This window comes from Papio anubis, chromosome 16 (genome assembly GCF_008728515.1).
Source record: "Papio anubis isolate 15944 chromosome 16, Panubis1.0, whole genome shotgun sequence".
Lineage (NCBI taxonomy): Eukaryota > Metazoa > Chordata > Mammalia > Primates > Cercopithecidae > Papio > Papio anubis.
Window position 1 is genome coordinate 42,086,060 of NC_044991.1, and position 20,202 is coordinate 42,106,261.

The window sequence follows — 20,202 nt, forward strand, 5'->3', positions numbered from 1 at the left end:
ACAGCCTACATGTTCATTAGTAATGAGCTAGTACAACCAATTTCAGAATGAGAAACTATGTACTTCTTCTTTGTTATAAGTTGTTAAGTGAACAAAGTGAGGTGCAGAAGAGTATGTTGCTTAGGTACCTGCTTGTGTAAGTTGAAATGGAGGCATCTGTGTTTGTGAGATTTGGGGGTTGATTGGTTTGTTTTTTTGAGACGGGGTCTCACTCTCACCCAGACTGGAGTGCAGTGGCGCAATCATGGCTCAACTGCCGCCTCAACCTACTGGACTCAGGTGATCCTCCCACCTCAGGCTTCCAAGCAGCTGGGACTGCAGGTGCACCACCACACCTGGTTAATATTTTCGTATTTTTTGTAGAGACAGGATTTTGCCATGTTGCCCAGGCTGGTCTGAAACTCCTGGTCTCAAGCTATCCACCTACCTCAGCCTCCCAAAGTGCTGAGATTAGAGATGTGAGCCACTGCACCTGGCTGAGTATCTATACTTGTTTATGTAGGCATGAAAATGTATGCCTACATACTTTGTTTGTACATTTTGTACAAAAATGTACTTGTTTATGTAGGCATAAAAATGCCATAGAAAGATACACAAAAAAAACTAATAACAATAAATTTTTTGGATGCACTGGAGATTTGAGAAGACACAAGTGAATTGGAAGGGATTCTTTTCACTTTAGCAAAGACATGTACACATGCACGTACAAACAATGAAAAGTTCCCTTTCAACTTATAAATATCTGTGTGTGTATGACATTTTCAGTCAGTAAAGTATTACATATTTTAAAAATAAATTTTAAAAACAGGAATATTAATGCATCCTCTGTGCTCAGAACTCACATTTGAAGGCATGGTTACTCCAGAATGTTAGTGTAGATCTGTGCTATCCAGTACAGTAGCCACCAGCCACATGTTGCTATTTAATTTTAAAGTAAGATTAAGATTAAGGTAAAATTAAGGTAAAATTTTAAAAATTTAGTTTCTCAGTCTCACTAGCCACATTTTAAGTGCTCAGTAGCCACATGGCTAGCATAACGGACAGCACAGATAACAGACACTTCCGTCCTCTTAGAAAGCTCCAGAAGATGATGATGCTCTGGGATGCTTCGTACTGGACACACCTTGAGCCTGTGGGTGTGCGTGCGGGAGGTGGGAGGGCATGTGCTCACCCTGTGAGTCTCAGGCCTGGGCCATGGGTGTTCCTGGCCAGGGTGCATGCGTGGGCTCTCTTGAGTTGGTGTGTTCTCTGCCAGGTGGCATCTACTGTGCTGTGGCCTGTCTTTCTGCCATATGTTTTATATTGTGGGTTACAGTTTAGACCAGGGATTGGCAAACTACAGTTCTGTAGTAGGGAGAATTCTAAGAATGGCTCCCTGGTGCCATTGTAATCCTCCCCTCTTTGAACTCGTGAGGAAGTGTGATTGTGCTGCACGACATGGCGAAAGGGAGAGTATCCCTGTGTGCTTAAGTTAATCATGCCAGCCCCATAAAAGCAGAGTTTTTTCTGCCTGGTAACAGAAGAGGAAGCAGAGATTTGAAGTGTACTGTGAAAAAGAGAGAGTAAAAGTAAAAATTGTTTCATTTGGGATAATATGCAAGACATAGGATTGCAATCCGGGACATACATACAGACCAGGGTGGCCTCTGGCAATGTCCAGGAGAAAAAGTAAAAGATTAAGGCTTACTGGGGAAGGAGAAGGTTTTGCAAGTTTGTTTTGAAAGAAAACTTATGGTGCTGATGGCAGCTTGCAAGGGCTGGCAAGTTCTGAGTGGCAAGTGTCAGTAGTTGCCAGATAGGACCTGTAATCTTGGAGGTACAGTTAGGTCCTTATAGTTTTAGATTGGCTTGCAAAACAGTGTGTCAGGCAGGTGTTCCTGTGCAATCAGCTCTCTGTTCTTGTGCCAGTGGCTGTCCTGGTGTGACTCATGTCTTGTGATAGTTCCCGTGATCAGGCAGATCAAGCATGCGAGCCCTCTCTTCATGGCCTTCCCCAGCTCCACTTGCCGGGGTTTGACACAAATTACTCTATTTGGAATCTTACAACTTTTGCAGAAGCATGAGGGGAATCTGATGGCTGGCTTCAAATGTGGAGGAGGCTGGCTGCCACTGAATGTGGGTGGTCTTCAGGAGCTGAGAACAGCCCCTTGCTGACAGTCAGCAAGGGAACCTCAGGCAGGACCCCAGTCCTGTGATTACAGAATGCTGTATTTGGCCAACCTGAAGGATTTTGGAAGTGGTTCTTCTCCAGGACATCCAGATAGGAGCCCAGCCTTTTAACACCTTCATTTCAACCCAGGAGACCATAAGCAGAGGCTAGCTGCACTGTGGCAGGACTTCTGACCCACAGAACCATGAGCTAATGAATAGGTGTTGCTTCCAGTCGCTATGTTTGTGGTAATTTGTTGTACAGCTATAGAAAACTGATATAGGCCCTCAGGTCACATCCACCTTGCCGCCTGTTTTCATACTGTCTGCGAGCATGGCCTGGATATGCTAGACCTGTGATCCATGGAGACCCGGCGGGCTCACTGCCTGTTTTCCCAGCACTCGGCTGGCAGCCGGGGCTCGCTGCTCCCCAGGGCCTGTGCTGGTCACCGACTACACACTGGGGACTTGTTGGCAACTGCCAGTCACCAAGCAGTGGAGTCTCAGTCTGGGAAGTTGTCTTGCCTCTGGTCAGCTGCCCCAGTTGAGATGGCCGGGCTCTGTGCGAAGAGAGAGGCACACTGGGATTGGCACCACCAGGCAGAGAGTGAAACTGACCATGACAGTGGCCTGCCCAGCACTGGGTGCAAAATGCGCCTTCCACCCTGGGTAGCCCACCCCAGGAAATCAGGATGGGATGGAGCCGGAAGTTTCTCTCTTATTACATAAACACCTACATAATATCCTTAATTTCACCTTTTTGCCTACAAAGCCCAAAGTATACCATCCATCCTTCTATAGAAAAAGCTTGCCCTGCCCTGAGTTAGACTGACAAAGGCTGGGAAAAGGTATGCAAGTGTCAGCACACCAAACTTGCTGCAATTAACACAATGAAAGTCTCACGGTGGAGGTTCCAATGACGTTTTATGGTGGTTTCAAGTACCTTCGGGCAAGTGGTAGACTAAGTAGAAGTTAGGGATTAGCAGGCATTTGGAGACTCGTGAAAGTCCTCTGGTGTCATAAGCATCACTTGATCAACAATTATGTATGGCAGCTGGAAGAGACTTCCTGAAGGCCTGGCAGGACTTCACCATACAGAAGAGATACCACCGCCAGCACACAGTGCCACCACCCAACTGCATAGGGCCCCCAGCATGAGGACTGGCAGAGGCCAGGTCTGGGAGCAGTCCTGTTCCCAGGAGTCTGTCCTATCTGCTGAGTGCTCTGTGCCTGTTGCCCGGTCCAGTCATGCCAGACAATTGGTGATGCCCCGAAGCCCTGCCTCCCAGCCGCTAGATTTGGTACGTGCTTCCTGCTCTGCCCAGAACAGGCTTCCTCCAGTATCTTCCTCCAGTGTCTTCCTCCAGTGTCTTCACCTGCTTGACTCTCATCATCCTATGGGGCTTGGCATAAAAGTAACCAATTCCCAAGACTAGGCATGCAGCCTTTCCTTTCCCTTGGGGTCCCAAATCACCTCATTACAGTTCTCTCATAGTCATATTTTAATTGTAATTACTGCTTTACCTGTTTGTCTCCCAGGCAGGCAGGACTGTGTTACTTGGCACAAGAACTGAGTAGTATTCGCTATTGAATGCCCAGCACCGCCGGGCGCAGTGACTCATGCCTGTAATCCCAGCACTTTGGGAGGCTGAGGCAGGCGTGTCACCTGAGGTCAGGAGTTGGAGGCCAGCCTGCCAACATGGTGAAACCCCATCTCTACTCAAAAATACAAAAATTAGCCAGGCATGGTGGTGCATGCCTGTAGTCCCAGTTACTCAGGAGACTGAGGCAGGAGAATCGCTTGAACCTAGGAGGAGGAGGTTGCAGTGAGCTGAGATCATGCCACTGCACTCCAGCCTGGGCAACAGAGTGAGAATCTGTCTCAAAAAAAAAAAAGAAAAGAATGCCCAGCACCTAGCCCAACACTGGTGTGTAGAAAGCTCTCAGCAAGTACTTGTTGGTTGCATGAATGAAGTCTGAAGAGAAGGGCGTCAATACAGAACACACCTTGAGCCAGTCCTTGGAAGATGAGAAGGATCTAGATGGTGGGAGCAAAGCACCCATGGGAACAAGGAGAGACTCTGAGCAGTGGAGGATGGTGCCAGCCAGCATGTGCCTGTGCGGGGAGGAGGGGAGGCACCGAGTCTGTTTCATTCCGCTCGATGCCCAGGCCTGGCTTACTGCTTCTTGGAGAACACGTGTGCAGTGACTGCGCTGGATGGATGAGTTACCCCAACCAAGCTGTCCTGATTTCCTTGAAGTGTGGAGCACATTTGGGAGCATGTTGGGAAGGGAACCCAGCCTGTTTGACCCAGTGTAGCCAAACTTTAGGATTCCTAAAAAGCCAACAAGAGGCATTTAGACTTAAATTTATGGGAGTTTAGAATTGGCAATACTTGACTGGATGGATCATATTGACCACACTGGGTCAATTCATGATACATGGCCAGGGGTGACCACAACTCTTTCAGGACTAAAAACATCCCTGGGTAGCTCCATTCAGGTCTGATCCATCTTCAGGGCCCATCAGTGGACGATGAATCTTCCAAGTGCTGCGAGTTAAATGAGACCTCTAAGTCTTACTAGACTGATACTTGTCTTTAAGCTGCCACCGTGGTTAATGACTTCTGAGAATGAGGAATGCCACTGAACTCCTTCCCTGTTAATATGTCACTATGGAAAGGTGGATAAAGCTCCATTACATTTTTAAAGAACATTTCAATTTTAATAATTTCAATAACTTTAAATTAAATTACAGATTTATGTTAAAATTTTGTAAAATAAAGAGGACCTCACAACAATGAGATGGCTGGAAAAATCATTAGAATGACATGGCTGGGGTGATATATTGCACATGAAATAAGCAGTAGGCTGCCGTTATAGTCATGAGCCCTATTAAAACAGAAACTTTTTAATAACATAAAATGGTCACAATTTTATCTCCTTGCTAATTAAAATAGAAGGCAGAGAGCCAACAGATAAGGAGGCTTAGGTCTTTCAAAGGCATCTGAAGGCCCAAATTCTCATTCTTGCATCTTCTACGCACACACACACACACACACAGAGCAGTTGACTGAAATTCAGGGAAAATTCTGGGAGGCCGCATGAGCATAGTATGGACAGCCCCAAAGAAAGGCCATGTTACCTTTCAGGCTTATGGGCTTGAACCTTGAGAATTAAATTAGGCAATAATGGCTTTTTCCTACATTTGAAGAGCTGGTTACTTTGTCAACCTCTTATGACCTGTTGACCTTGGCCAAGTCACTGCCTCTTGGAATCTCAGTTACTTCATCTGTAAACAAAGGATATCCATCCATGTCCCTCTCCTAAGGGTGTCTTAGAGGCTCACACGAGCTCATGAACTAGAAACTTCGTACGAAGTGCCTGCAGGCCTGAATCCAGATTCAAGGCCCTCTGCGTTCTGCTTCACATCCTGCTGTTCCCCACCCAGATCCCTGCACAGGCTGGCCTTGGCCTTGCTCTCTTGTTCAGACTGTTCACTGAACTTGGATACCACCCGTCTTTCCCCCCATCCCCTGGTCTAAAATTATCCTTTCTTTCAAGGTCCCAGACCAAAAAGGGACTGGGTGTAAGAGAGTGGGGAAGCCACACCAGGCAACGCCCTGCTGACTCCACAGGTTTTTGCCAGGATGGACTATGAAATCCATGGTTAGTTCCTCTCAGCAGATCAGCATTTCACCCAGAAGATTTAGAGTTCAAAAGAAAAACCCAGAAAGCTGCCTAAAGGCCAGATTTTGCCCACTTTTTTCCGGTAACTTCAAAGCATGTTCCTTTCAAGCAGAGCTCAGACTGAAATTGTAGTGTAGGTCACACATGAATCATAGTAAGATAATGACCTTCTTCAAGAATGTCTAAATGGAATAGCATGTAGCAGCACATTATATGTTCCTTTTGTTTTTTTCCTGATGCATAAACTAATTGAGGTGTCATGCTAAAGCTCTAATATAATGAACTAAATTCTTGCTGAATTACTCTGTATTGCTGTAGGGAGTTCATTTTGCCTTTCAGAACTTACTAACACAGCCAGTAGACCATATTAGCCTGTGTTTTGGTTCAAAACATTGATAATGTTTAGTGGTTGTGTTTTGAAATGGTATTGGAAATTTAAAGATTGGGCTCTGTGTAGACCAGGGTCTGGGGCAGGAGCCTTCCAGCTTCAGGCCTAGCTATGGACGGACCACTGGGATATTCTGACCTATCTGAAATGTGATTCTCCAGAGCCTCCTAGGATCGACCTCTTCCTAAGAGAAGAGCGTGATAGACAGATGCCTCCATCTGACCATAGACTAGCCCTGGAGGAGCTTGACTGTGGTCTACAAGGAAGGTTTCTTCTGATTCCTGACCCTTGTCCGCCCCCTGCCAGTGCTGTGAGATTCTTGTTAGTTAACTTGATGGTAAACAGTAGAAAATGACTGTCACCACAGTAAACGGATGGAATCATTCACTCCTAGCCTGAGGAATGGGCAGAGACCAAAGGCTGTCCTGAACTTGCCCAGCTTTCCTGAATGTCTCAAACTCTTGAAAATGCTCCGTAACAGTAGCTACACAATCTGGAAGAGGTGTGCCCCAAAGGACCCTTGTTTCCAGGAGACTCCAAGTGCTAGTAGCTTGATTAGCTCTTTGGCTGTAAGGTGTCCACCCAGAATATCATGGGAAAGGCTTATCTGTCCTATACCTTAACTCAACCAGTGAACCTATTCCCAGAGAGGGGAAAGGTGTTTCTTCAGAAGGGGACTGGGGTGCTGTTTGCGAAGGGAAATGGATACAGGGCAGTCAGAGAATGGCCAGTGCCCACCAAGGCACTGTAAGGGAGATATCGAAGCATTCCCTGAGCTGCCTTGGCTCCCTGTAGAAGAGCGTGAGCCTTGGAGGGAAAGAGGACCTTCCCCGTGTTTGTAAGAAACTTTTAACTCGGAAGAACCAGTGCCCGCTGGTCCCCACGAAAGCACCGTCAGGCCTGGGAAAGGCAGTGCATCTGACCCAAGCAGCTAAGAGGCCCGATGTAGACAGACTCGCCCGGTGAGAGCGTGCGGCTCAGCAGACGGGACCTGACTGGGAAGCGAGGGATGGCGGGTGCTGTGGGTAGCAGCCAGGAGCCTGAGTCTAGAGTGTCTCTTGTATCAGCACACCCCCCATCCTTCTGCTCATGTCTTCTGGCCTCCGCTTTAAAAGCTCATAGTCCTGTACAGGATTTCGTGTTTGTTTTGGGGGGATCTTAAGCATCATGTGCCAGGGTCACACTTCCTTTGGAACAGACCCATGGGGGTCCACGTCTCCCAGTTACTTGTACCCCCTGCTCACTGCCCCTGAGCAACAAAATATGCCCAAAACCTGTAGAAGAAAGGCAGTTCATGAAATCAAAGCACTCTGTGTCAGCACTGAAATATGTCATAAAGATTAGCCATCTAAATTTGATTTTCTGAAAGTATGGGTAAGTATTGGTCCAAGTCACAAAAAGTAAATAACCTAGATAGGTATCCGATATATTTCTTATTATTCTTAAATTCTTTTTGCCAGCTTGGTAAACAAATAAATCACGGGTACGCGTCTCCAGTGTTGTCATGCTGGTTTGGTTTCCTTTTTATTTCCATCTCTTTTGTCTTCCCCTCCATCCCAGCCCTGTTTCTCTTGTCCTCCCCTAGACAGCCCCCTCTGTCTCTCTGTGGTCCCCTTTCTCTCTCAGCCTCTTCTCTTTCCTGTGATCGCTCACTGTCAGACAGACCCTCTCCTAGGCCCCCTCTGGCTCCGCCATCCCTGCTCATTTCCGGTTTGCAATCGTATTGAAAGAGGATTTGGTTTAATCTGCCTTTCCTCCTCCAACTATCCAAGTCAGGGCCATCATGTCGTGCAACCCCAGGAGGTGCTTTTGCTGTTCTCAGTGGCCCTGACACAGGGCATTTGACAAAGCAAAGACTCAGTTGTGTCACTGTCCACCAGGTGAGCAAGAGCTACAGGCCTTCTGTGGTCCCTGACGTGCTAGAGGTTTAAATATGCCTGCTTTTATTTCTTTTTATAATGGAGAAAATGTCCTGTGAAAGTCAGAAACAGATTGGATACTGGATTTCACACATCTTTTTCCCTCCCCACTTTGCCCTTCGGACTTGGATAAGTCACTTAAACTCCTAATATCCTTCAGTTTTCGCAATGCTGTTTTATAAAGCGTGCTGTCCTGGGGAGATGCAGCTTGACACCTGGACTTACTTTTCACATCCTGGGAGGGCAAGGGTGACTTTGGGGTCAACGACAAGGGATAGCTTCGACAGGGAGATTTTAATTTTCTCCCTTCAGCCACAGATGCTGTGGAAAACATTATGAGCATAGGCATTAAAAATTACTAATATGAATGTGTGTTAGGTAAGTATGTATATTTTAAATATTTTTGTATATATATATATAAAATAGCAGAGTTTGAGTACATTGGCTAAGCTTAGATTTTAGTGTAAATCTCTACGGGAAAGTTCTTTATTGGAAGGATAGTGGTAAACTTGACTCATCAGACACCAGTAATATTGGGAAGGAGATTTCATTAGTGAAGAAGAGTTCAGACTAAAGGACCAAAGCGGTGACCAACGCTTATCCCTGTGTTAAAGCCAGTCGGTGGTTTTGTTCAGATGTGAAATACTGCACAGTGCTGGTACTGAACAAACCACAGCTATGTGCACAGCATGGCCGCATCTCACAGACATGGCATGAGGCCATGGAAGCCAGACACTAAAGAGTATATCCCAAATGATTCCACTCATATGAAGTTCAAAAACTGGCAAATCGAATTTGTGGTGCTAGAAATCAGCATAGCAGCTGCCCTTGAGGGAAAGTTTGTACCAGAGGAGGGAGTATGAGGAGGGCTGCCTGGGGGCTGGAAGTGTTGCATAATTTATATCTAGATGCTGATGGCACAGATATATTAACTTTGTGAAACTGTATTCAACTGTACACTTGTGGTGTGTGGTTTTCTGTGCATATACTTTAATTCAAAAAAAGATAACTCATTAAAATCAGCAAGGTTTCTTCTCAGCACGTTTCCTAAGCTTGGCAGTATTCCAGGGATGATAGGGGGCTTCAGAGAAGAATGAGACACTGACTGTGACCTTAAGAACTTTCTAGAATTTTGGTTCTGACTTGTGTCGCCAGCCGTAGCCCCAGTCCCTTGGTTTTTTCATTTGCCAGAATTTGTTCAGCACATTTTAAGCATGTGGCTCTGGACATGGCCAACAAAGGTCATGCCTCATCTTAACAGACTTTAGAGCACTTTGAGGTCGCTGCAAAGAACACTTCCTAGTCTAATCATTTATTTGCGCCAAGGAAGCAGGCTGTTATAAAGAAGCGAAAGCTGCCTAATTCTCCTTAGGCAGAAATTTGTTTTGCAAAGAGAAAACTCTTCTGTAATGTTTAGAATTAGTCAAATCAGATCACTCTATCTGGAGTTTTTTATCAAACTACGCTAATGAGTTTATTTAAAGAAGAAGGCATTACCTGGCAGTTGTATTGTTCTCTTCTTATGGTGGTGCTCTGGAAGGGAGGGTGTCTCGAATACTTCCTCTTTGCCTTTCATTTATATTTTTAACTTTCACTTCTCTTCTCATTATACCCTTTAGGCTTTATTGGCCCTTTAAAGGGACCCTACTTTGTGCACTAATTATGACAAATGCTGATAAAACATCTGCTCCCAGATTTCAATTGCCTTCCCGTCTGTCAGAGTTCATCCTGAAGGCAACTTTGTTGTAAACATCAGCCTGCCTGTTAATGCAGCCTGTGGGAGACCTGAAGCCAGAGCCCACAGGAGCTACCTGAGATGAGGCCTGTGCAGCGAGCCTTGCTCTATCCATGCATTAAACTGTGAAAGAGTAGCGGCTCCACGCACAAGTCAGCAAGCTCTGCATCTCCCGTTTTCCAAATCATCTCCCCCTTGACCTTCCCAAAACAATCAGTTGTGCACGTGCATTTCATCACGAGCATTGGCTGGTTGAATGTAGTCTACAGTATATACTGCTGACCCTGTTTAACACAATTCAAGTCCCTTTAAAGTTGATATTCTCAGGGTCCCTTCCCACAGAAAAGTGGAAGGCAAGTCTGCCTTTGCCTCTCTGATGAAAATAATTACTAAGATTAAGATCTTCATTTTTCAGCAGTTGATTTTCATAACTTCTTACCTACACCTACTTTCAGTTTCAGGATCGTTTCTTGAGAGGGTACCATGAGACTAGTAAGTCAGGGATATTGAACAAGAAAAAACCTCCGAGAATACTTGCTTTCAAGTCTTCTTTCTAGATTACTAGCCTTACTCACCTCTCCTGGCAATAGCTTCCTTCCTGGGAAATGGGTAATACCAGAAGAAGATGTCATTCCAGGCCAGGTGTAAGGATAACATGAAGTTAGGTGCCTTAGGAAACTTTTGAAGGAGATGCAAACATTTATCGTGATTTAATGGTGGTTTCACACGGGTCAGCACTCATTAAGTTATACGTTTTGTTTTGGTTTTTGGTTTTTTTGAGACGGAGTCTCACTCTGTTGCCCAGGCTGAAGTGCAGTGGCAGGATCTCAGCTCACTGCAAGCTCCACCTCCCAGGTTCATGCCATTCTCCTGCCTCAGCCTCCCAAGTAGCTGGGACTACAGGTGCCCACCCCCATGCCTGGCTAATTTTTTTTTTTTTTTTTTTTTTTTTTGTATTTTTAGTAGAGACAGGGTTTCAACGTGTTAGCCAGGATGGTCTCGATCTCCTGACCTCGTGATCTGCCCGCCTCAGCCTCCCAAAGTGCTGGGATTATAGGCGTGAGCCACCGTGCCTGGCCCATTAAGTTATACATTTAAAGAATGTACAGTTTATCTGGCCAGGCACGGTGGCTCACGCCTGTAATCCCAACACTTTGGGAGACCAAGGAGGGAGGATCATTTGAGGTCAGGAGTTTGAGACCAGCCTGGCCAACGTGGTGAAACCCCATCTCTACTAAAAATACAAAAAAATTAGCTGGGCGTGGTGGCACATGCCTGTTGTCCCAGCTACTCAGGAGGCTGAGACAGGAGAATTGCTTGAACCCAGGACACAGAGGTCACCTGAGTAAGCTGAGATTGCGCCAGTGCACTCCAGCCTGGGAGACAGAGCGAGACTCCATCTAAGAAAAAAAAAAAAAAAAAATGTACAATTTACCATGCATCAGTTTTACTTCCATTAAGTGTAAAACATTGGATATTAGAAGATTTTTAGAAACTCAGTTATTTTACAAGTGTTGTTGTTAGTAGTCCTCATTAATATTTTCAAGGAGAATTAACAAATTCTCCTCGAGTAGCATGTCTTCTTTCAGAAGGAAATTTCAGATTGGCAATTCATAAAGGTAGCTAAATTCCACTTCCTCTTCTCAACTGTGGCATGGTCAACATTTCGGCCAGGTAATTCTTTGTCAGAGGGACTGTGTGTGCATTGGCAGATGTTAGCAGCATCCCTGGCCAGCATCCACTAGGGGCACTGCCTGTGCACCCCCATGTGACACTCAAAACTGCCACCAAACACTGCTGAATACCCTATGGGGCAGAACTGCCCCTTGTTGGGAACTACTGCTCCAGGCTTAGGCCATGTTGCTTTGACAAATTTTTTGTTGTTGTTGCTCAGAGTCCAGAATTATTATGTTTAATTCCTAAGATTGTACCAGGGTTGTTTGGGTTTTTTAAGCACACTGAGACAATAATAAAGGTTTGGGTCTAACCCCTTCCCTCCAGCCCATTTTCTGTTAGAGATGAGATATGCCTGGCCTCAAATATATTAACTATTCTTGTGTGCCCTCTTTTCCTTTAACACATCCCTCCAGCTCCCACGTCTGATTTTATCCCCAGTTCCCAGAGCCTAGTCTCACACATGCTTTGCTTTCTCAGTGCCAAAAAAGGCAGATAATGTTGCAACAAACACGTGCAGTAGGGGTCTAGAACAATTAATCTTAGTAAGGATTCCTTTTTGTTGATGATTACAGGATGTGCAAAAAGATCTGTAAATATCATTGCTTGGAACTGACCGTCTTGTCCCCAGTATTTCTTTCCCTTTATTTTATAAGAAGGATTCGAAGCAGATACTGACTGTGCAATTTTAAAATACCAGTAAGCAGCATATTTAACCTTGTACAGATGGCCGGCCTTTTTTTTTTTTTTTTTTTTTTTTAATCGTCTTTCTGTTTAATGAGTAACTGGAATGGGGGAGGAAATGACTTTTTTAAATAAGAGATTAACTAGTGACACTGCGGCTGAGAGGCAGACCCCCTGTGCCCGGCACCCTTGACATTTCCCTGGGCATTGTCTGCCATAGACCTGAGGCAGTGCTGCCCAGAATCAGTGCTGAGCCGAAGATATTTCTCCTGTGCATATGTGTTTTGTGACTCCATCTTCTCTGGTTGGTCTGATGATAGCTGAGACAGTGGAGGACATTCCTCACGTGCTGGTTTTAATGACAATGATAGCACTTTCCAGCTGGATGGGAACTTGTTTCTGGAAATTTCTTCTCTTCTTCTTGACACCACCCAACAATATCTTGACCGTGTTCTGATTGATTGATTGATTGATTGAAACAGGGTCTTGCTCTGTCACCCAGGCAGGAGTGCTGTGGCACCATCACAGCTCACTGCAGCCTCTACCTCCTGGGCTCAAGTGATCCTCCCACCTCAGTGCACCACCATGCCCAGCTAATTTCTATATTTTTTGTAGAGATGGGATTTCTCCCTGTTGCCCGGACTGGTCTCAAACTTCTGAGCTCAAGCGATCCACCCACCTTGACCTCCCAATTGACCATGTTCTTAACTCTTGTCTCATCCACAGAAATACCTCAGGGACTTTTTCAGCGTGATGCTCCAGTCCGCAACATCTCCCCTCCACATCAACAAAGTGGGGCTGACTCTCTCGAAACACACCATCTGTGAGTTTTCGCCATTCTTCAAGAAAGGAGTCTTTGACTACAGCAGCCACGGGACGGGGTAGAGCCAGGGCTGATGGAGGAACCACCAAAGCAGTGCCTTCTCGTCGAAGCGGGCTCCAATGCAGGGCAGCTCCCCCATGCGAGGATCCGGGTCTGCCTCCTCCTGCTGAAGGCAGACGTGCAGCAGCGGGCCCGGGCCACCTCATGTTTTCATACCTAGTGCCTGAGTTTGGGGATAGGATGCTCTGCCTGCTGATGTGACCCTTGCAGGCAGCCGTTACCGTTCCATTGCGGATGAACGTGGCCTTTTCCCACAGTGCTTCCTTCTCACTGAGCAGCAAAGTTCGTCCCCTGTGGCAAGATAGATGTGGCTTGGCCATCATGGGCTCCCTGAGCCAAGCCAGCCTGGGACCTCCCAAAGTGGGTGGCTTACCAGACCACCCTTAAATGACTTTCATCTGATTTCCCCTTTCACCAAAATACACTCATATTTTTAATATTCCTTCCATGTGGCTGACTATATTCCAAGAAAAGCATTTTAAATTATTTCATTGTATTTTTTTCTTTTTTTCCCTCATTTGAATCAAACTTTTATATAAAACCTAAACACTGATGTTTACACAGAATTTCATATTCTGCAAAAGGGATTTTTTGATCCAGTCATGACTGTAGTCTTCCATGCTTGACAAATTGGATGTAGACAACATCACTTAAAACTTCTATAAATCCCTACAAATAGAATATTTATTTAACCTTGAATATTCAAGAATGTTCTCCCAAATCTAAATGGCTACTGTGCATTCTTGGGCTTTTTCTGCTAAGCACAAAATGAACGCAAAGCTAAATGCATATTTTTAAGTATTATTTTGTTCACATTTTTTGTTACAGAATCTACTGGATCTTTGGCTGGAAAACTAGAATTTATAGCAGTTTATTAATGATACCTTAAATTACTCAGGACTTAATGTAGCATTGCACTTCTGTGTACAGTAAAAGTGCTTTGTTTTACTAAAGAGAAAAATGTGAGTGGAAAAAATATGTATGTGGTATATATTCAAATGTATATAATTCTATCTATAGATTTATATATGTACACATTCTGTACAATAGTTCCATCAAAATATGTTATCACACCAAATTTATTAAATGTGTTTGCTTTTTCAAAATTTAAATTGAGCTGCTATCAATATTAAATGAAGATACAGCATCCAACCCTGTAGCTCAGCTTATTTTAAGTCTGTGACGTGATCATTCATAGTAGTCTGTTTAAACATTGATCTAATGTGCTTGGAAAGATACATAATGTATAACTCAGCATTTGTGCTGAAGATGCAGTGATAGTAATGATTGAAGTCATAAATGAATGGTTAACAGAACATGTTTGCATTCAGTCTTCTAGAGAATGCCTTCACAACGAAGTTCTCCAACCTGAAAAATATGTGTAAACAGGCAATTATCCCTATAAGGGGGAAAACTAGTACTGCACTAATTAAATATCATAGTTTAGTGTGAAAAAAAATGAGGACATTTTTGCTACAGAAGGACCTGCTTTTGTCTGCAGTTGTGATTATAGGCATAGGTTTAGGAGCAGTTACTACCAGAGAATTTCAAACTAGGGATTAAGGGATAAGAGCTGGGTAGATAATAATTAACCATAGGTCATTTATTTAAGAGGAGTCTTAAGCACTAAAGATGGTCCCTCATTTGCTGAGTAAACTAAGTGGTTTTTCTTCAAACTGACCAGATAATCCATCTCTTGGCCTTTGAGGCCAGTATTGGAGACGAGGCTCCTGGTAAGCATTTTGTTAAAATCATACAGGAGGTTTGGCAAGAATAGATCGACATGTGTTTGTAAGAAGTACAGGAATCAGAAGATCTTTCTATTCTAATCCTCATGTTAAGTAATTACAGTTGAGTTTAGAGTTTGAGTACTACTAGCAAGCTCTGGCTAAAGTCAGCCATAACATGGGAGTCGTTTTGCCTCTCTAGGCCTCAGTCTCCCCATCTGAAAATGAAGCTGTGGTACTGAATGGTCTCTTGAGTTTCATTCTAGCCCATGGTTACAGCAGAGGAATAAACCACGTCATTCGGACTCATTTCAGTCCCTCGTGTGTGGACGGGAAGTACATACTCCAATCCGATTTAAAGGCAGCTGATTCTGAATAAAACATGAGGGAAAGTGGAAAAGCAAATGAAAAGTCACATCTAAACAAATAACGGAATTCCTTTCTGGAGTGAAGATAAGACAGATGACAGAGTTAGGATAACAAATGGAAACTCCATTGATTTGGACTAATTTAAAAGAGTAAAAGAAGATTAGCAGTTGGATATTTTATTACTTAATAACAAAGTAACGCCAAGCTGACCACTTTTGGCAATTCACATTAAAGTGCCATGAACATAAATACTTTGGCAGTCAGTTGGACAAATCTAAGGAACTTAAACAGAATTTTTTATTTAAGTAGTTTTGACATTCACTCCTAGGTCTTACTTGCATGGTTAATATGTGTACCAAATTTGTTTATATCACTGGTATTGTAACCTTCCACCCAGTTCCCACTCAGACCTTGCTATTACTGAATTAGAAAGATTCACATTTAACTCTGTGATTAATTTTGGCATATGAATAGGGAGTAACCAGGTCATGCTGGCTTCCCCAATGACTGACATCTAGAAGATTCTATGGCTCATAATGGGGGATGTTTTGAGGATACACAGAGTATCCCACCCCAGGGCTGATTCTATTTACAATTTTATGCAGAGGGAGCTAGTTCTGCCCAATTTGGTCCCTGATCTACTCAGAACTGTAGACAGCATACATGTCCAAGTCTGGGCAGAAGCAGCCAAAAGCTTTCACGGCTAGAGCATGCCATGGACTCAGAGGTGGAGACCGCTTTGGGGAGCATCTGTGGTGCAGGGTCACGTTGGTGTTCTGGATTCAACTGTTAAAGACAAGTTTTTTGTTTTTTTTTTTTCTGGACACATCTCCTGCAGCACACAACCGCAAGACCCCATTTCCTCAGACGCTCACTCAGGGATGGGGAGCCCCCCGTGCTAAGGGGATGTGGCTCCTTACCGATATTCTGAGCCTACCACAAGGCTTGCCTTGTCTCCTCAAAGAGAATGTACATAGCGATTCAGGCCTGACATGCTTCAAACAGTAGCATTAGGTTTTCCAAGTACACTCTCGTTTATAAATGCCTAAAATGTTGCCTTGAGGTGTCATCAGTTGACAGTTGAACGTCTCTGCCTCAGGAGACCCTTCTCCTCCCATAATCTGACACACCTATAGGAGGGATTCAGATCCCATCCGACTTTATCAGAAAGGTCTTTCTTTTTTCATGTTAGATAAAAGAAGGGGAGTAGAAAAGTTAGGCAAAATAAATCCATGGCAAAATTAACTGGGAGCTGGGAGGGACAAGGACAGTGAGATGGCAAAATTAACTGCTTTAGTTTTATCATGATTTAGGTTTTGGGAAAACTAATCAAAGACTAAAACTAATCTACAGAGATTCATTCTTGCAAATTAAACCTTGTGTATTCCTCCTTTCCAAAACGGCTTTTTTCACATACAAGAAGACCTGGCTATTGACTTTCTTGGTTTTTTTGTTTGTTTGGTTTTTGGTTTTTGGTTTTTGGTTTTTTTTTTTCTGTTGAAACTGCTTTCACTGATGACAGTTCATTAGATGGGAAATGATTCTGTGGTACACGATTTTGAACTTTGCACACAGGGAATTATTTCCAAATTGACAAAAATTGCCCGTTATTACAAATTTCTGAAGCATCCTGTTTCAAATTGATCCTGTAGTGGTACCTTTAAGTTAGAGGGGTGATATTAGTGTTGACCAGGGCGTTACCTTGAGAATGATTATTTGGGATCCAGTAGAACCCTGTTAAACTTTATAATGGTAGAAGGAACAAAAAGGCAGTCGACTGAACTGAAGGGGTTGAGGGATGTGAGTTCATCCTTGTTACCTGCAAATAGCGCATGCGCACACTTATCATCCAGGAACTCTGGGCGCCTGGCTGTGGCACATCTCCCAAGGTTACCCCATGCCTTTCTAGAAAGCTCTCTCCTGTGTGACTCTTGCAAAATTGACTAAATGCAAAACATCCTTTCTTTGACTATCCTCATTTGAAATATACTCTTGTATTTGAAAATGACATAATGAGGTTTTTTCCTAAGGATTACCTCTCCAAACACGGAATTTACTTGGTTTTCCCCTTCTCCATTGCCGAAAAGGCAGATTCTTCCCCATTCAGAGAGAGACAAATGGCTATGTTTGCAAAAAGATGCACAAGCCATCTTTCTCTAAGCATCGAAGAAGGGGAAGTAAAATGCAGAAAGCCCCACAAGATTAAAATAGAGGAAATGGTTTGGTAACATCGAGACATATCACCAGAAAGAGGGAAGCCTTTCTCCAGAAATTAAATCCGGTGGGGAAAATGTGAAAAATATAATTAAACATCACTTATCACTGCTTGAAAGCACAATTCTTTTCCTCAAAGTGTCCAGAATTCTTACGCACAGCTAACATTTGCAGAAGTGTTTGTGTCTTTCCAGTAGCACTTACAGTTGTGCCTGAGAGCATCTCACTGGAGAACAGCCTCGGGGTTTGCTATTCCTGTGACTCCAGCGTTCCTTCCCACTCTTGCAGAAGGAAGGAAGGAAGGCGGGCTGCGACTGCTCTGTCAAAGCTGCCAGGACTATCTCACAGAGAACAATAAGAAATACCAGTTTGTGGTAATTAAGGGTTTAGAATAAAAAATTGAACTTTGGTTGATTTCTAAACTCTGTTAGCTTTTCTCCTAAAAACAAGCTAGAAGCCAAACAAGGAGTGTGGTGGCCTGCCATCACAAATGACTTCGTGGTGTTTAAAGTTTGATTTCAGTGAATCTAATACGAAGAGTTGACCCATGGTGGGTGCAAGCCTTCAGCTGCAGAGTGATTAAAATACTGGCTGTTTATCCCTTACAAGTGAATGGGAAAGGCCATGTTTACATTTATGAAGGGTTTTCAGTGCCTTCTCCTAGAGCAACAGTCTCTCAGCGCACCTATGTGTAGTTGTTTGTTTTTAGTAAAGAATTTCCGGCCAAGGAGTGCAGCATTCCCTTGAGGGTTTGGGGCCTGGAGTGTTCCTTCAGACTTCTTATCCGAAGAGTTTGGACAAGTTGGGCATTGGAAGAGTTGTCCATGTGTGTAGCTCTGCCCAGAAGACACTGGTGCCAGCCAGGGTCTTCCACTGCACACCTCAAGCCTGCTCCCCAACATCGGTCCTCATGAGCATACGCCGTGTGCCATTCTTCCCTGCCTGCCATCCCCATGGCCCCTCTCTCACTTTGTACCCCTTGGGGGCTGGGGGTTGGGAGGGACAAGGACAGTGAGATGACCAAGGTATTTGAAGTTGGCCTGAGAATGTTCATAAGGAATGGAGGACGCTTGCCCTACTTGAAGCCACCTGTGTAGATTCATGTCATGGCCACATCTCCAGCCCCTCCTCCTGCAGTGGGAGAGGGGAAGGAACTCTGGCTGTTTGTGTGGCTCCACTGGCCACCTAGTTGAGAAGGAGCATGGCACAGAGAATGCAGAGCAAGCTGGCTGTGTCCTTCTTACTCCTTGTGAGAGAAGAGTTGGCTCCTCATCGGGGCCCTGCAATCCACCATTCAGTCAATGAACACACATTCACAAGCGTCTTCTATATCCTGGCCCAGGGCCCAGTGCCAGACATGCAGCGGTGGGTGGTGTGGGCATCATGGCCACAGGTCCTCCCTCTGGGAGCTCCCATTCCACTCGAGATGTGGACCAATAATGGCACAACTGTATGACTGCAAATTGTGATACATGTCATGATGGAAAAGTCAAGGATGCTGGAGAGCACGTGCTAGAGAAATGCTCTAGTCTGGGAGGCTCGGAGGCAAGCGACATTTGGCCTGAGATCTAAGAGTTGAGAAGTGTGCCAGAGAGATCACCCCAGATTGAGAAAAGACCTTGAATGGCACAAATCACCCATCCTGGCTATGACATGAAGAGAAAAACAGGAGAGCGTGGGATTGGAGAGGCAGGTAGAGGCCAGATTAAAGGGCGCCTGAAAGGTTGCTGACCAGTTTTGTAAAGGGAGTCATGTGTTCCCATTAGCTACCACTGTTTCAGGATATTCCTGGGGGAGGAAAGATAAGGGCACGTGACAGCCGAGACTCAGCCTTCAAACTCGCACGTAATAGGGAGAAAGAAACAAGCTTCTGAATTAAATATTAACAACGAAAGGACAAGATCGGAGCGCAGAGTGCTGTCCTGCGCCATGCAGGGGCTGGCTGTTCTGCTCTTTTTCTTTGACCTTTGGTGCGTTTGGAGTTCTGAGATCTCAGAGGCTCTTGCCATGGAGAAGCGTCATCTCCTCAGACCCTCAGATGCCCAGCTGCAGTGTGTCCAACTTATGTACTGCAGCAGCCAGCAGGCCCAAGTAAAGTTCCCGTCCTGTCTTTGGGCTCCTACCTAATCCTTGCTTTGTGAACAGAAGACAAAAGCCCCATGCGGGCACAGCTGTCACAAAGCTACGTGCTGGCTGTGGTGCTCCGTTTATGACTTAGACCGGCAACTGCACAGGAGCATTGTGTCCTTAAGCCCAGGGATGCCTGGGCATCAGATAATCTGTGCATAGCGTCTGATTTTATCCCCAGCCTGATTTTCAAGCGATCCACCCGCCTTGACCTTCCAATTGACCTTCTGGGCCTCAACATAATCATGTCGGCCCTGTCCATAAATGAAAAGATTATTTTTAGATTCAACAGGACGGCCTATAAATTAATGTTAATATGAAGTGTCTATGTGGGGCCATCAGAAATGGGTTGCTCAATCCATGCTTTGCATTTACAGACAACCCCTTTGCTGAATAGAACCAAAAGCTCAGCCACCCTGAGTGTGTGTGGTTCAGTGAAGCAGGTCAGTTTCTATGGAGCACATGGCTCGTAGGCTGATACTGAAACTGGCCCAGTGGTCCCATAGAACTGATGTTTATGATTTCTTTGAACAAACAGAAAATGATTCTCCCAGAGTTTAAACTTGAGAAAGTTACATTTGACTTATCTGAGTTCCTTTCTCAGGAAACCAACCATCAGGCCTCGCAGATGGCATCAAGAAGCT

General features: G+C 44.7%; 1 protein-coding gene across 6 annotated transcripts in view; it reads left to right on the forward strand.

Annotated features, from left to right (window-relative positions):
- The window catches only part of KIF16B (kinesin family member 16B), a 308,558-nt gene extending 294,121 nt beyond the window's left edge, over positions 1–14,437 (forward strand). For all 6 annotated transcript variants that reach the window (XM_003905090.4, XM_003905091.4, XM_009216573.3 and 3 more), the window contains one exon: positions 12,965–14,437. In XM_003905090.4, coding sequence (XP_003905139.2) covers positions 12,965–13,123 — 159 coding nt within the window. In that variant the 3' untranslated portion in view covers positions 13,124–14,437. The remainder of the gene's footprint in view (positions 1–12,964) is intronic.
- The last annotated feature ends 5,765 nt before the right edge of the window (positions 14,438–20,202 follow it).